The 15,987-nt window shown below is 36.7% G+C and overlaps 4 protein-coding genes across 4 annotated transcripts; all 4 read left to right on the top strand.

Annotated features, from left to right (window-relative positions):
* The first annotated feature begins 7 nt into the window (after window positions 1-7).
* Window positions 8-677, top strand: LOC104804951. Its single transcript, XM_010529340.1, has 2 exons — window positions 8-227; window positions 287-677. The coding sequence occupies exons 1-2, from the start codon at window positions 53-55 to the stop codon at window positions 427-429; spliced, it is 318 nt and encodes a 105-aa protein (XP_010527642.1). The 5' UTR covers window positions 8-52; the 3' UTR covers window positions 430-677.
* Window positions 678-2,280: 1,603 nt separating this feature from the next.
* On the top strand, window positions 2,281-6,103 carry LOC104824465 (protein ABSCISIC ACID-INSENSITIVE 5). Its single transcript, XM_010556558.2, has 6 exons — window positions 2,281-2,534; window positions 3,902-4,195; window positions 4,770-5,516; window positions 5,619-5,690; window positions 5,807-5,836; window positions 5,929-6,103. The coding sequence occupies exons 1-6, from the start codon at window positions 2,529-2,531 to the stop codon at window positions 6,022-6,024; spliced, it is 1,245 nt and encodes a 414-aa protein (XP_010554860.1). The 5' UTR covers window positions 2,281-2,528; the 3' UTR covers window positions 6,025-6,103.
* Window positions 6,104-7,282: 1,179 nt separating this feature from the next.
* Window positions 7,283-11,332, top strand: LOC104804941 (cell division protein FtsZ homolog 2-1, chloroplastic). Its single transcript, XM_010529332.2, has 8 exons — window positions 7,283-7,439; window positions 8,153-8,877; window positions 9,286-9,585; window positions 9,667-9,757; window positions 10,123-10,247; window positions 10,447-10,539; window positions 10,640-10,705; window positions 10,942-11,332. The coding sequence occupies exons 2-8, from the start codon at window positions 8,236-8,238 to the stop codon at window positions 11,062-11,064; spliced, it is 1,440 nt and encodes a 479-aa protein (XP_010527634.1). The 5' UTR covers window positions 7,283-7,439; window positions 8,153-8,235; the 3' UTR covers window positions 11,065-11,332.
* Window positions 11,333-12,150: 818 nt separating this feature from the next.
* LOC104804934 lies at window positions 12,151-13,020 on the top strand. The gene has a single exon (XM_010529326.1). The coding sequence runs from the start codon at window positions 12,329-12,331 to the stop codon at window positions 12,845-12,847; it is 519 nt and encodes a 172-aa protein (XP_010527628.1). The 5' UTR covers window positions 12,151-12,328; the 3' UTR covers window positions 12,848-13,020.
* Window positions 13,021-15,987: the final 2,967 nt, after the last annotated feature.

The following is a 15,987-nucleotide window of genomic DNA, read 5'->3' as shown; positions in this document are numbered from 1 at the left end:
TATGACATGTCCGCATACACAATCCCTATACCGGAGATAACCGGAAATCACAATGGCCTCTCGTACCGGTTCCGGTTTTCTTAACCAAGAAACGAAACCAGAGAAACATGATGAAACGACATGTGATGCAAGAGAGGGCGATGAGGAATTGGAGGAAGAGGAGGAACTGTTTGAGATAAACCTAGAAGAAGCCGTGGATCCGCCGTATGATTGGGGGAAGTGTCCGGGTTTGAGATAAACCTAGAAGAAGCCGTGGATCCGCCGTATGATTGGGGGAGGGGCCCGGCCGCCGCGACGGGGAGCGTTCTTATGGCGAACTGTTTGTTGCCGGCGGCGGAAGTCTCCGGCGCCGTTCCGACAAGAACAGCGGTGTGGACTGAGTTTGTCCGATTTGGTGTGGGTTTCTCTGTTGATGGGTTTAGGATTTGACGGAGAGAGAGAGAGAGAAAGAGGTTGACCGAATTCATGTTGACGCATGCATGGGAGATTCACGTCGTAATTTCTTTTGTTTCGTGAGTTTTCTTGGTATTATATCTACATATACACATATATACGATATGATTTAGTTTTTGTATTTTATTTCAAATGAAAAACTAGACGTCGAACATGCGTATGCCAATGTAAGAATGATACGTATAAATGACGAGAATGATATATATAAAAATATGATTATATTTTATGTGTGTTATGAGAAACTAGTGATCCGAATCGGCAATTAACTTTCGGGAGAATTCAAACTAATGATAATCTAGCAAGGACGAAGAAATACAAAATTTGGACATTAAATAGTCAACCATGGCAAAACTTCTAATTAATACGAATATACGAATCGAAGCGAACATTAATTTGTCGGATTAATTATAGTGAAGCACATACATACATACATACATACATGATACATACATACATACACAGTGGCGGATCCACGTTATGACCAATGGGGGTACGTACCCCATTGCTGTTAAAAATATGTCTTTGTATAATTGATTTTTTCATGCCATTTCTTTTTTTTATTGGGTATATATATACATTATTATATATCTATGCACCAATTAAAATTTGGTGTAGGTCCGCTACTGTACATATATACATACGTACTACATATATACATACATACATACATGAATGCATGCATGCATACGTACGCACACAGAGAGAAAATTTCTTTACAAAGCCTTAATCTCTTGAAACGACGACGTTGTAACGCCAACCTTCCTGTTTTTCTTTTATTGCATCGATTACGAGAGAAAATAGTGTGTTCGATATTGTGTCTTCAACTATCATTTATTTGTAATCCACACTCTTAAAATACCACCAATCATCAATATTTTATATAATTTAATACGTTTACTATCTTATTTTACCAATTATTATCAAATCATTTCGATACTCTATTAATCTCTATATCATAAACAAATTGTTTATATAATTTACTTTTCATTTATAGAAGCTTCAATATTTCGATTCCATGCATCACGTGTTAATAACATATCCAACAACCTCCATCCAGTTTTATTTTAACTGCATTTAATGTCTTCCATATGGCGAGGAATCTATTTGGCCACAATTAAAAGATATCAAATATTGTTGCCCAAAAAAGAAAAAAAAACTTAATAACTTGTTTTTTTTTCCACCATTAATTTGTTTATTGTAGAAAGAATAAAGTTGGTGGAGAAGTTATAACTGAAACGAATTCAATCAACATAATATTAATATACACACATATACATATAAATAAATAAAAAGTGACCGACGAAAATTCAAACTACCAATGTAACTCACTATCAAGAATTCCGACCTTGGCTTTGTCGTCCGAATCAGACAAAGATATGTGTGTATATATATATGTATGTATTTGTGTATTGTAATTATACCCGCCTCTCTATTTTACATAAACCAAAATCTGAACTTCTAAGCACGCATATTAAAAATGTATAAAATTTCCGGGGGGAAATAGAATTACAAGATAAATTTAATTAAGCCAACGGTCTCTCTCCCTCTATACGTACTCTGTACGTGCGTGAGAATATTACACGTGTCGAATCCTTAGACCTGACACGCCGAGATGCCCAGAGATAACACGTGGAAGGCACGTGTCGGAAGAAGACGTAGTGAATCTTGGCGAAATGATAATGGGCCTGGACCTGGCCCTGGAACTGGGTTTTGCTTTAATTTCATTGGCTTAAAAGATAACTTTGAAAATTCACACTTCTTGACCTCACGTGCGTGGGTCCCACGCGCCACCGTTTTCCGCCGGGTTCAACATAAATACACAAACCCCTCCTCCTTCCCCACCAGTTCCCTCTAAAAACATCATAATCTCTCCAAACCCAGAAACAAAAATCGAAGAAACTACGAAATTTCTGGTGAAATTTTCGATTTCTGGGGTTTGCGATTGTTGGGGTTTTCTAGGGGTTGTGTGATTCGAAGGTTTTGCGAAGATCGGAGCGTGACCGGAAAAGGGTGTTTTCATATTTTCCGGTGGGTTTTCTCCAGATCTCTCCGGCGGCGGGGAAGCATAGAGAGATATGCAGGTTCTTTTTTTTCCTCGCTCTATGTTTGTTTTTTGGTCGAAGTGTTTGATGAGATCTTAAGTGTTTTTTTTTTAAATTCAGATTTGTTCGAGTATTTTATTTTATATTTAGCTAAATATAAGAGTGTTCAAGGGTTTCAACGTTTACCGTTTTTCGGGTGATTAAGATATGATTTTATGGCTTGATTAGGAATTTAGGATTAGTAATTACTAATTAGTAAACATAATACTGCTCAAGGGTTTAAACGTTTTGTTTATTTTTTGGTGTCTAGGATACGTTTTTATGTGTTAATTAGGATTACCAATTCCCAAACATTAAAAATGATACCTTGGAATATACGGACACGAGGAATATCAAACAGTTTAGGATTTAAAATAATAGTTTGAAAAAAAAAAGATTGTATTAGTAGCATAGTGAAGGTCGGTCCAAAATACACACTCTTATGAATCAAGTAATATGTAATAAAAATATGAAAGAGTATAGTAATAATAATGATAATAATAAATGTCTTGGTAGGGAGGTTTTGTCACGAAAACCTCGACTTGCGAACCAATTTGAGGATAAGAAATTTCCTATTTTGGACATTAAAATTTTTATTTAATTATTTAATTATTTATCATTATAATATTATCGTTAGTCGCTGTTCATGATGTGGACCGTTCTCCTTTCTTTTTCACATGGGCCGACGTAGAGACCATTGGGATATTGATGAAGATATACATCGAATAAATCACGTCTCGTGTAAATTTACTGTGCTTTTTACAGTAATACGCCTTTTTACTTTGGCTGTTTTCTTGTTAGATTTCGTGATTTGTGATTTTTTTTTGTAAAGTAGACTTCGTGTTTTTGGAAAATTATATATTTGTTTTGATAAAGACTTTCGATTTTAGTTTGATTTTTTTCTATTATTATTATCATATTTTCCGGTTATTTGTTGGTTTGGTTGGGTTCAAAATCTTCTAATTTGGTTTGTAAAAAATTTATGTCGATCAATTTCAACATTAAATTCGATTTTCATAAAGAATTAATTGTATCCAGCAATTTATCCAATTATTAACATACTAATTGATTTAAATAAAATTATATCCTATCCAATATCCACTTGTTTTTATCTTTATGTAATTTGTATCTGCATGATTGATATTGATGTGTTTAATTATTAAAACATATTATCAAGTGGATAACGACAGTCATATAGTAAAAGGTTGACCACGTAGATTATGCGAAGGCCAAAGACAAAAGCCCTCGCTTTAGGATAAGAATCAAGATGCTATGATTGTTCCGACCGGTAATGTTATAGAGCTTATGTTCTCAGTTGTTGTATTTCAGTTCATATAGTTAAATCGAGTTCGATATTGTGAATCAAGGAGATGGTAGTTCCGGAAACAGATATGATGCCTCGCCGCGAGGTCGAATCCGCGACAAAAACCGAGCATCAACACCCGAAACATGGGGTTTCATCGGGCAGCAGAGCGGCGGGAGCGGTGGATAGCCACGTGTTTCCGTTGTTGGGAAGACAGTCGTCGATCTACTCGCTGACTCTCGACGAGTTCCAGCACTCCCTCTGCGAGGGTGGCAGGAATTTCGGGTCGATGAACATGGACGAGTTTCTTGTTTCCGTCTGGAACGCGGAGGAGAATCAGCAAGTGGCCGCCGCCTCTGTGAGTTTTATTTTAACTGCATTTAATGTCTTCCATATGGCGAGGAATCTATTTGGCCACAATTAAAAGATATCAAATATTGTTGCCCAAAAAAGAAAAAAAAACTTAATAACTTGTTTTTTTTTCCACCATTAATTTGTTTATTGTAGAAAGAATAAAGTTGGTGGAGAAGTTATAACTGAAACGAATTCAATCAACATAATATTAATATACACACATATACATATAAATAAATAAAAAGTGACCGACGAAAATTCAAACTACCAATGTAACTCACTATCAAGAATTCCGACCTTGGCTTTGTCGTCCGAATCAGACAAAGATATGTGTGTATATATATATGTATGTATTTGTGTATTGTAATTATACCCGCCTCTCTATTTTACATAAACCAAAATCTGAACTTCTAAGCACGCATATTAAAAATGTATAAAATTTCCGGGGGGAAATAGAATTACAAGATAAATTTAATTAAGCCAACGGTCTCTCTCCCTCTATACGTACTCTGTACGTGCGTGAGAATATTACACGTGTCGAATCCTTAGACCTGACACGCCGAGATGCCCAGAGATAACATCACAACGGGAAGAGAGCTATAATAGCGAAGCAGCCGAGCTTACAACGTCAAGGCTCTTTGACGGTTCCTGCTCCGCTCTGCAGGAAAACGGTGGATGAGGTTTGGTCCGAGATACATCGAGGGCAGCTCGATAATAACAATGGAAACAACGAAAACTGTATGCAGAACCCCGAAAATGCAGCGAGGCAAGCGACCTTCGGCGAGATGACGCTCGAGGATTTTTTGATCAAGGCAGGGGTGGTAAGGGAACAACCAGCTGACCCGAACTCGAACCCGAACCCGAACCAGAATTCTGTCACACCGGCACAGCAACAGAACTATGCTGTGTTCCAAAGCGGCGGCGGTGGCCCAAGCTTCCCGGGCCAATCCATGGCGGGAGTTGATTCGTCAGGTTTCATGAACAATGAAAAAAAAACAGGAGGAGGGTACCCGCAGGCGATGCCAACTCAGCCAGGTGTTTGCTACGGTGGTAGAGTACCGACAGCGACGAGTGGCGGCGGCGGGGCAGGCGGGTATGTTCCTGGTCAGCAGGTGGCTACGGTGGGGCCACTTAGCCCGATCTCATCAGACGGGTTAGGACACGGGCAAGTTGATAACATGGGAAATCAGTTCGGGGTCGATATGAGCCCTCTAAGGGGACGGAAAAGGATAGTAGACGGGCCCGTGGAGAAGGTCGTCGAGAGGAGGCAGAGGAGGATGATCAAGAACCGCGAGTCCGCCGCAAGATCCCGGGCACGAAAGCAGGTTAGATATCGTTTTTCCCGAGGATCTTTCCTCGTTTCTCAAAGCCAACGGTAACATAATATCCGAGAGATCGTTCGTTTTTTCTTTTCCGGTTGTTTGAAGGCTTATACAGTCGAACTGGAAGCAGAGCTGAACCAACTGAAAGAAGAGAACGCTCAGCTGAAACACGCATTGGTAACGGATCGAACCCTTTCGAAACCGTCGTTTCATCGTCGCTCGTTAAAGTTCCGATTTTCGTTACGATAGCTCTAAAAGATCTCGATCTTTTTCGTGGTTATGGACGGATTCAGGTGGAGCTCGAGGGGAAAATGAAGCAACAGGTAAAGATTTCGTGACAATCTTCGATCCTTTCGAATGTTTCGGACGTTCTTTTGTATGTATAAACGGTCGTTCGTTTTATCGGTTTTCGCAGTATTCGGAGGCCATGGAGACGGAAACGCTTTCGAAATCACAGAAAGCGGCTGGAAGATTGCGGACACTGAGGAGGAACTCGAGTTGTCCCCTGTAGAAAAAACCTTAACAGAGAGACAGATGAAGATGAAGAAGAAGCGGGCGAGAGAGAGAGAGAGAGAGAGAGAGAGATTATTCAAACATGGAGGAGGAGGAAAGTTTTCGCCTTTGATTTGGTCCTTTGTGATATTCTGTCTGTGTGATGTTTCTTGAATCGTAAAGAGGTGGGATTTTTCCGTGGTCCATGAATATATATTGTCTCATGTTAGATGAATAATATATATATATATATATAAATACATGAATAATAACGATTTAAATTCCAACTGGAAATAAACCGAAAATTTGTTCTCATATTATCTATATACGTATATTATCATTATTTTTTAGATCGTATACATGTTTAATGGCATATTTTTTATGAACAAAATTGGAGCATATACAGAATTCTCATTGCTCATTAGGTTTGAGAACATAATTCTAAAACGGACTCAATTTTTTTTTGATAATAATTGAAATTGAATTACGTATCAAAATTCACACGAAATTAGATTAGTATTTGATAATTCAAATTCGTCTTAGATTAGACGGAATAAACACAAATAAAAAGGTTCAACGTATAGTGTCATTAATTATGTATTTCAACTTTTTTCAATGCCGCGTTCAAGTATTTTGGGCGGCATTTATTAAAGGTTTAAAACGTGATACTGTATTAAATTGAAATTGAAAACATGTTTTTAAATAAAAAATATTTAAAAACTTAGTTTGATTTGGGTATTTAGGAATGCGATGAATAATATTATCTACACAAATATTAACAAATTACTATTTAAAATTTAATTTGATCGAGTAAGATTTTTTATAAACTAATATTAAAGCAAAGTAAATGAAACAAAAACGAATGGAAATGAATTTTTATACAATTAAATAAAAAGTAGAATGCGGATGGCACTAAATTTTAAAACAATATATAAAATTTTAAAATTTATGTAAAATTATACCATTTTCTAAAAAAGCATACCAATATTAAAAAAATAAATTAAAATATACATTTGTACTAATTAAAAGTTGCAAAGAAACAAATTTTACAAATTTTCTAAAAACAATCACAGCAAGGTGAAAAAAAAGGAAACCTATCACGGAGATTGAAAAAATTGGTTGAAAGCCCAGTAGGCCCATGAGGCCCATGTATCCGTCTTGCCCCTATTTCAACAAAATCATTACCTCATTGGCTCCCCAGATTTTCTTCGTTCGTTTCTATTTATTTATTTTTTTATTAAATTTACTAACTAACGACTATAGTTACTGAAATAGACGCAGTAAAACATAATTACTGAAAGAGATAGAGAATGAGAGCAAAAGCTTCTTCTGAGAGAGAGAACACCAAAACCCTCCATTTCTGGGTATTCATTTCTCGTCATCTTTTTGCTTCTGAGTCACTTCTTCTGGTTCTTCAACTCTGCTACTCTCCAGGTTCTCTCTCCCTCTCCCTCTCTCTCTCTTTCTCTCTCTCTCATTGTCTCTCTCTCTCTCTCTCTCTGTTGTGGTCCTGGTTCGTGCAAATGTAATTCAGCCGCAATATCTCCTGATTCTATTTTTGGATGGAATTTTAAGCTTTTGAATTGCATATTTTGATTGTTTTTTTCTGGGGTTGTTTTTTGTTTTAAATTTCCTCTTATGTAATGCTGCAAAATTTGGAATCCGTTTCGTGAATCTTTCGGTGGTTCAGGAGGAGATGTTGTTATTATCCATTTTAAAGCTGCGAGGGCGTTTTCCTTTAAATTTGAAACTCGATGGACGATTCGTGATCTTCGGGAGTTTCCAGTTTGTGATTGTAGCATTATGCTTAGTGTATATGCTTCTGGTTTTTGCTTTGTTTTCATCGAAGGCTGTGATTTTCCTGCAATCGGTTGCTATATCAGATATTGATGAACCGATGGTTTGTGTTTGTCGAGTTCTCTTGGCCTCTAATGTTGAATCAGAACCAAGTAGAAGTGGGTTTAGGTTACTTTGTATTAAGGATGTCGATATCAATGTTGTTGTTGATTGTCATATATGCACGCCGTCGCTTTGAGGTTTCATTCCATAATCTCTTGTATGATTGGTATTTGTCTGATTTGGGCAGTGTTTTGGTGATTGCAACTGGTTAATGATCTCTCATTGACTTCACCTTCTGTGATAAACAGATCTTGTCTTGTATGCATAAGAGGCTGTGGGAGTTGGAATTTACTACACCTTCTGGGTTTAGGGTTTTGGGTTGTTGTTTATAATGGCGACCTACGTTTCTCCCTGTTTTACTCCTTCGGATTCTCGGGTGCTCACTCTTCTAAAGAAGAATGTACTGCCGGAGAATCATTTGGGCAGGACTAGCTGCCTTAGAATGTTCGAGAGCAAGAAGACTCGTGTTAGTGCAGCCCATAAATCTGATTCTTCACCTATGAGAAGCAATTCAAACTCTCATAGTCCAAGCCATTTACAAAGCCAAGATCCTTTCTTGAACCTTCACCCAGAAATATCGATGCTTAAAGGAGGCGAAGGGAACAATATGGTGACCGATCCAAGAAAGGAGACTTATGGTGGACCCATTACTGAGGACTTCAGAGAATCGTCTACTCCAAGCAGTTTCAATGAGGCAAGGATAAAGGTCATTGGGGTTGGAGGTGGTGGGTCAAATGCCGTGAATCGTATGATAGAGAGCGAAATGAAAGGTGTTGAATTCTGGATTGTGAATACAGATATTCAGGCAATGAGAATGTCGCCTGTTTTCCCGGAGAACAGGTTACAGATCGGTAAGGAGTTGACTAGAGGTTTAGGTGCTGGTGGAAATCCAGAGATTGGAATGAATGCTGCCAAAGAAAGCAAAGAATCCATCGAAGAGGCGCTTTATGGCTCAGATATGGTTTTTGTCACAGTATGTCCTCAAATCAATTCATTTCTTTTATTACATTCGATTATCACTAGTTATTGGCTTTTCTCTGAATATATCTCTTTTGCTTTGTGAAACATTGACGCTCTTGCTACTGATGATAAAGATAAGTTTTGAGGATCAAACATGAGTTTTGCAATCTTCACTCAAACCATTTCAGTTTCTCTTTCATCGTGGCAGTTCTTTCTTGGCTTCTGGTAAAAGTAATGAGGTTTACTCTCAAGATATAAAGAAACTACACCGTTCATTGCAAATGACACAGAAATTACACAGTTCTTAGCTTCTGCTCCATCCAGAGTTTTATTTTTAAAACTAGCCCTTCTAGCATTGGTGAAATTAGTATTGTTGTCACTGCTTAAGCATTGCCAGCCAAATGTCTTCTTGTATTTATAGGCTGGAATGGGCGGTGGAACTGGCACTGGTGGGGCTCCTATAATTGCAGGGGTGGCCAAGGCGATGGGTATATTGACGGTTGGTATTGTCACAACACCTTTCTCTTTTGAGGGACGGAGAAGAGCATTGCAGGCTCAGGAAGGAATCGCATCTCTCAGAGATAACGTTGATACCCTCATCGTCATTCCAAATGACAAATTACTTACAGCAGTCTCTCAGTCTACTCCTGTAACCGAAGCATTTAACTTAGCTGATGATATTCTCCGTCAGGGTGTTCGTGGAATTTCTGATATCATTACGGTATTGAATGCAAATGAACATCCTTTGGTGACCTTGTATATATGGCAAATGCTTACAAGGTGTGTGCTTTTTTGTCTGCAGATTCCTGGACTGGTCAATGTGGATTTCGCCGATGTGAGGGCTATCATGGCAAATGCTGGCTCTTCATTGATGGGAATAGGAACTGCGACTGGTAAGAGTGAAACGGATGCTTTGTAAATTTAGCATAATCAGTGTCTTTATGCAGTATGATTGCCTAACACAAAAAGGTGGTGCTGGTAATTCGGGTAACATTAAGAATGACACCTGAATTTTAGGAAATCCTGAATTAATATTGGGTGACAATGAATCAGGCTCTTGCCCAGAGATGCAAGCATCTGTGTGCAACTGGTAAAGAAATAATAGGGATTCGGTATCATAGATATAGCTGAGTAGACAATCTAACTAATGTGCTTGTAAGATTTGGTACAAGATGCTATCTCTGACATCTCTGTGGGTGGTAGAAGAAACAAACTAGTGATTATCACATTGAAATTTTCCATACTTTTGTTTGAGCAGGAAAGACCCGAGCAAGAGATGCTGCGCTGAATGCAATCCAGTCACCGTTATTGGATATTGGCATCGAGAGAGCTACTGGAATTGTCTGGAACATTACCGGTGGAAGTGATTTGACACTGTTTGAGGTTTTTTCCTCTCCCTCTCTACATTGATAACCAAGAATTGTAAACTCTCAGGAAATGCACTAACAGGATGTAGAAACCACTTGGTTTTTACTTCAGACAATGCAAAGCCAGGGCCCATCTTTGCTTCAGACCCGTTGTTTAGACTGTCTTAACGTTATATTCTCTCATGTGCTTCGGGTTCTGGGGAATGTTCTGGTAGGTAAATGCTGCTGCGGAAGTTATATACGATCTTGTTGATCCTACCGCTAATCTCATATTCGGTGCTGTCATAGATCCATCCCTCAGCGGTCAAGTGAGTTATCTTCCTCTGTCTTTCTGCCGATATATGACCTCAGAAATAGAATACCAATGCTCAAGCCATGGAAAAAACTGTTTGTTTTTGTTCGTATCAGGTAAGTATAACCCTCATAGCCACGGGTTTCAAACGCCAGGAAGAGACAGAAGGGCGGACGGTCCAGGTATTCTCTTGTCTCCAATCCCACACACATGCTTTCACCAGACATATATACACTCTGATTCCCGAGCTATATAAGGGTATAACTCAAAAAAATTATACACACAAACACAACACAATTCAAGTAAACGTCTCCTATTTCGAGATTCTTTTCCGCATACCCGTCTCCTGTTTTCGTTTGCCTTAAGCTTTTTCTTCTCTCTCTCTCTCTCTCTCTCTCTCGCTCTGTGAAAAATGCAGGGGAATCAGCCAGCACAAGGGGAGATTACAAGGCGACCCTCATCCTCCTTCAGGGAAGGCAGCGCGGTGGAAATCCCCGAGTTTCTGAAGAAGAAAGGCCGCTCTCGTTACCCTCTCCTCTAAACTGCCAACGCCGGTTCACGTTTTCTTCTGCTTCTACACAACGGAAACCTTAGCAGTTCTTAAGGTAAGAGACATATGATGTTAAGAACAAGATCTGTCTTGATATATATATATAGAGAGAGAGAGAGATGCTTATGGTGGTTCCTTAAATAGGTTATTTAGAATGGTTTAATGTGATTATAGTGACTTGTCTTGTGATTTATGAGAGCTTTGCTTTAGTATTTCGGTTGAATTTGAATGAAAATGGAAATATTCTCAGCTCTGTGAATTTCCAAGAGGCATTTTGATTTTGGTTACATGCATCTAAAATTGAATAATCTCTATTGCCAAATGTTATTTCTATATGCCCATTTTTCAATGTGTTCAAAGTGCGTCCAAGTATATCTGTTATTTTATTTTCCTATTTATCATGTGTAATTAACGTGGGATTATGTTTTCCCATGCTTACAGGTTTATCTTGCGTAATTAATTAAATCCATGATAAAATAAAAAAACAATTTTCAAAATTTAACTATTTTTAGGCTAATTTCTGAAACTTTTTTGTGCACCTTTAAAAGTATACATACGTATATACGTACGTACATACAGTGAATATCTTTTAGAGAATCTGTTAATCCAAGGAAGCCCACCAAACCTCCCTGTCCAATCAAATCGCTCATTCTTATTGGTCGAAATCATAAAATCCGAAGCCCTCTCTGAATCAACATCATCCTCACAAGATGGAGAGAACATTTTTATATTTCAATCTATAAATTCGTATTTTGAGCTATTTATTTATTTTTAATTACACCAGAATTCATTAAATTTGAATAGAATAGATACTCCAAGGCATATTTGCGTAGTAGAAAAGTACTTTAAAAAAAAATAAAATTTACATATATTGCAGAGTTCTAATCATCTCAAATAAATACTGAAATTAACTACAAATAAACCACTAAATTCGTCAAAAATATTTTTATTACATCACATTTTTTTTTTATCTTGGCATTTATTTTATTTTATATTTTCCCCAACGGAAAAATGAAAAAAAAAATGGAAGAGGTAGGAGGAGTCTAATCAAGAAGACAAGACACGTAAACTTGTCACTTACCATACAAAACAGAGAGGAGGAGGAAGCACCGAAAAAAAACATCGCTTTGGTCGACGTGTAAACTTAAACCCCCACTCAAATTTCCTCCTCCTTTCACTTCCTCACGCAAAACCCACAAAAAAGACAGAACAAGAATTCACTTCTCTCATTGAATCCGCCATTGTTACAACCTCCATGAACACCCCCACCGACACTTCTTCTCAGCCCCATCGAAACCCACTTCTTCATCACCATCGCCAGCCTCCATTGATGGAATCTGACAAAGCAAACGGCAAGATCAACATTACCTCGTCATCATCGGCTCGTGAGCAGAGCCAGGAGCAAGTAATATTGCCGTTTGAGGCTTCGGATTCGGACAAGAAACAGAAAGAGCAGCAACAGCGAGAAGAAGGGCAAGAAGAGCAAGGAAAACACGAGCAAGAACATGAAGACGGAGAGGAACATGGTGAGGACGACATTAATGGGAGGGAGAAGCTGAACAGGCACAGGAGACAAGTTGCAGGTAGGGTTTGGATTCCAGAGATATGGGGACAGGAAGAGTTCCTCAAAGACTGGATCGATTGTTCCACCTTCGATTCTTGTCTGGTCCCCACCGGAATCTCCTCGGCTCGTTCTGCTCTGGTCGAAGAAGCTCGTCGAGCTTCTTCGAATGGTGGCTTACCCCTCCAGAATCGGTGCTTGATCTTACGTTAATTAAACATACACACACATATATATGTAATTGTATGTGTTCTGTCTTTTTTTCTTTCAAAAATAAGACGTACCATTTATTGGAATCTTCCATGGATTTGTGCTTCTGTTGCATAGATGATTGATTTACTCCATGGATGGACACACTGATATTTAGCAAAATGCAAGTTTGTTCACTTCAATTCTTGTGCTGAATCTTCGAGTTATATCGATTTGTTTCCCCCCCGCATGGTCGGTCCAACAATCTCTAATGATTGATTTTATATATGGTTTTATGGAATATTCTTTTTGCATATATATATATAGAGATAGAGAGTTATTTCTTGTTTTACAACGCATACATTCTTCTAGGGTGTATAATATGTGTTCTTTTGGATCTTGTTTTGTATCTATCACATGATGATCCGTAGGTCGATGAGTATATTCTCGGACGTTGGATTCCACGAACTTTACCTAGAAATGGACATATGTATGCCGATCATTCTATATATCGTTTTGTGCACAAAGATGGTTATGAACTATTGAAGAGAGAAGATCCATTTTTGACCGATTCATAGCCTAATTTCCTAGAAAATTAATATTCGAATTCAATATGAGTAGGATCATGAATCGAAATGTACTCGAAACATGTATGAAAGATACCCAAAAGGCCACGGTTGAGGTTGTACATTTGGTTGTAGGGTGTGGTTGGGGTGCCACCTGTCCCAAAAATCTCATATTCGAGCAACCGGTCGGGGAGAAATGACCCATAAATCTCATGTTCGAGCAACAGATCGGAAAAAAATGATGCAATTTAATTGCGATAAAAAAAAAATTTGCTTGATGATGGACGTAGTTGGTCCTTAGATTCTGCGAATAAACATGAATAAAAAAAAACATGTATGAAGATGGTATGGTATGTGAAATGTAGCAAAATGGTTCTCGGAAAATTCATCAATCCGCTTGAGCTTTTGTAAATTTGTTGGAGAAACCGTCGAATCATTAATCAAACTGTATTTTCAAAACCGAACAATTCTCATTCCGTCGTTGAGACTCTCTATAGTAGAAATTATTACGTAAACAACATGATATATATATATATATATATATAATTTTTATGTTTATAAATATATTTTTAAAATTTTCGTAAATATATTAATACGGATGAGTATGCGGATTTGTTCTAACGATTTTCTAGTCCCAAATCTTTATTTGATTCATCCGTAAAAATAGTGAGACATCATAAAATGGACATTATATAAAAAATACTCTTATTTTGCTATTTTTTTTTCAACACATATCTTTCTCCAGCTGTGACCATGTGATCCATGTAATCTAAAATATAGTGGGGTTATTAGTTAAGTGTGACAAAAAGATGTAGTGTTTTGCAAAATATGACAAAATAGTTATGACTTTTGCAAACTATACATTTTTATAAATTTTTGACAAAATTACCCTTACTTTATTATATAATTTCAATATTGTCATTTAGCGTCCCAATAAATGTCTAATATAAAAAGCAAATTTTTTTGGAAACCGTGTAATCCGGGAAAGCTGTTTTTCATCCGGGAGAGACTGTTTTTATCTGAGAGAACTGTTTTTTGTCCGGAAGAACTGTTTTTTGTCCGGAAGAACTGTTTTTTGTCCGGAAAATTTTTTTTGTCCGGGAGAATTTTTTTTGTTCGTGAGAGTTTGTTTTTATCCGAGAGAATTTTTTTTTTGTCCGGGAGAACTGTTTTTTGTCCGGAAAAATCTGTTTTTCGTTCGGAAAAGTTTGTTTTTTTGTCCGGAAGAACAATTTTTTTCGAGGGAGTTGTTTTTCGTTCGGGATTGTACGTTTTTTGTCCGAATAAAAAATAGTTCTCACGTATAAAAAAAATTATTTTTTTATATAAAAAACATTTTTTTTTCCTATAAAAACAATTTTCTTAAAAAAAAGTATTCTTCCAAACGAAAATAAACTTTTTCAGATAAAAAAACATTTTTTTCGAATAAAAAAAATCTTTCCCGAATGAAAAAATAATTTTTTCGGACGAGAAACAGTTCTTATTGATAAAAAAATTATTTTTTTTGTATACAAAAATAATTAAACCAAATAAAAACAGATTCTCAGAGATAAAAAATAATTATTCCGGATGAAAAAAACAGTTTTCCGAGATAACATAGTTTCTGAATAAAATATATTTTTTATGCTGTAATTTTTTTGAATAATGGCAACATTGAAATTATACAATAAAGTAAATGTATTTTTGTCAAAAAAATTATAAAAAGGTATAGTTTGCAAAGGAAGGAAAAAAGGTATAGATTTCTAATGACGTGACGTTTTTGGATACTAGTGCAAATTTTCCCTAAAAAATACTCTTATTTTGCTATTTTTTCTTCAACACATATCTTTCTCCAGTTGTGACCATGTGATCCATGTAATCTAAAATATAGTGTGGTTACATTTTAATTGTATTGATTATAACGTTAAATTTATGATCACTAATTCATTAGGGTTAATCCCATAAATATTCTCAGACTTGTTCAAATCTGGAAAACTAATTCCTCAACTTGTACACTTTCATAATAAATACTCAACTTGATAAATTTGACATAAAAATACCAGAACTTGTAAAACATTGTCAAAAAATTTATTGACTAACGTTGACTAGAAATATTATTAAGAGAAGATGATGTGGTGATACACAAGCATGTCAAACATTTTGCCATATCAGCAAAAATATGAAAATTAATTTCGACCGATTAAACCGGTTATACCGGACAGGCCAATCAGTTCAATAAAACAAACATCTTTTTTCCCCTATTTCTCATTCGATCTCGACATTTAGAAACCTTCAACCTTTTTTTTGGTTGAATAAAAACCTTTACCTTCATTTCTCTACTCTTCTTCTCCATTATTGAATAAGAAACTATATTTTGATCCAGACATCTTTTTTTTTTCCAAACTTGAACTTATTTTATGTAATACTTTGTGAAGTCAAATTGCATTATTGTTGGTTTGTGATTTTTTTTTTGGTAAAGCTAGTTTGTGATGTTGTATTCTGCGTTTGATATATTGTTTTATTCCTTTTACATGGATTGATGCTATTGGATTCTCCTTGTGCCTATAAAAATAGATATACAGAGAGACAATTTCAGAAGATTAAAGGAGAAGCGAAGAA

This window comes from Tarenaya hassleriana, unplaced genomic scaffold (assembly GCF_000463585.1).
Source record: "Tarenaya hassleriana unplaced genomic scaffold, ASM46358v1 Cleome1, whole genome shotgun sequence".
NCBI lineage: Eukaryota > Viridiplantae > Streptophyta > Magnoliopsida > Brassicales > Cleomaceae > Tarenaya > Tarenaya hassleriana.
The sequence above is the reverse complement of the archived record's forward strand: the minus strand, read 5'-3'. Positions and strand labels throughout refer to the sequence as shown.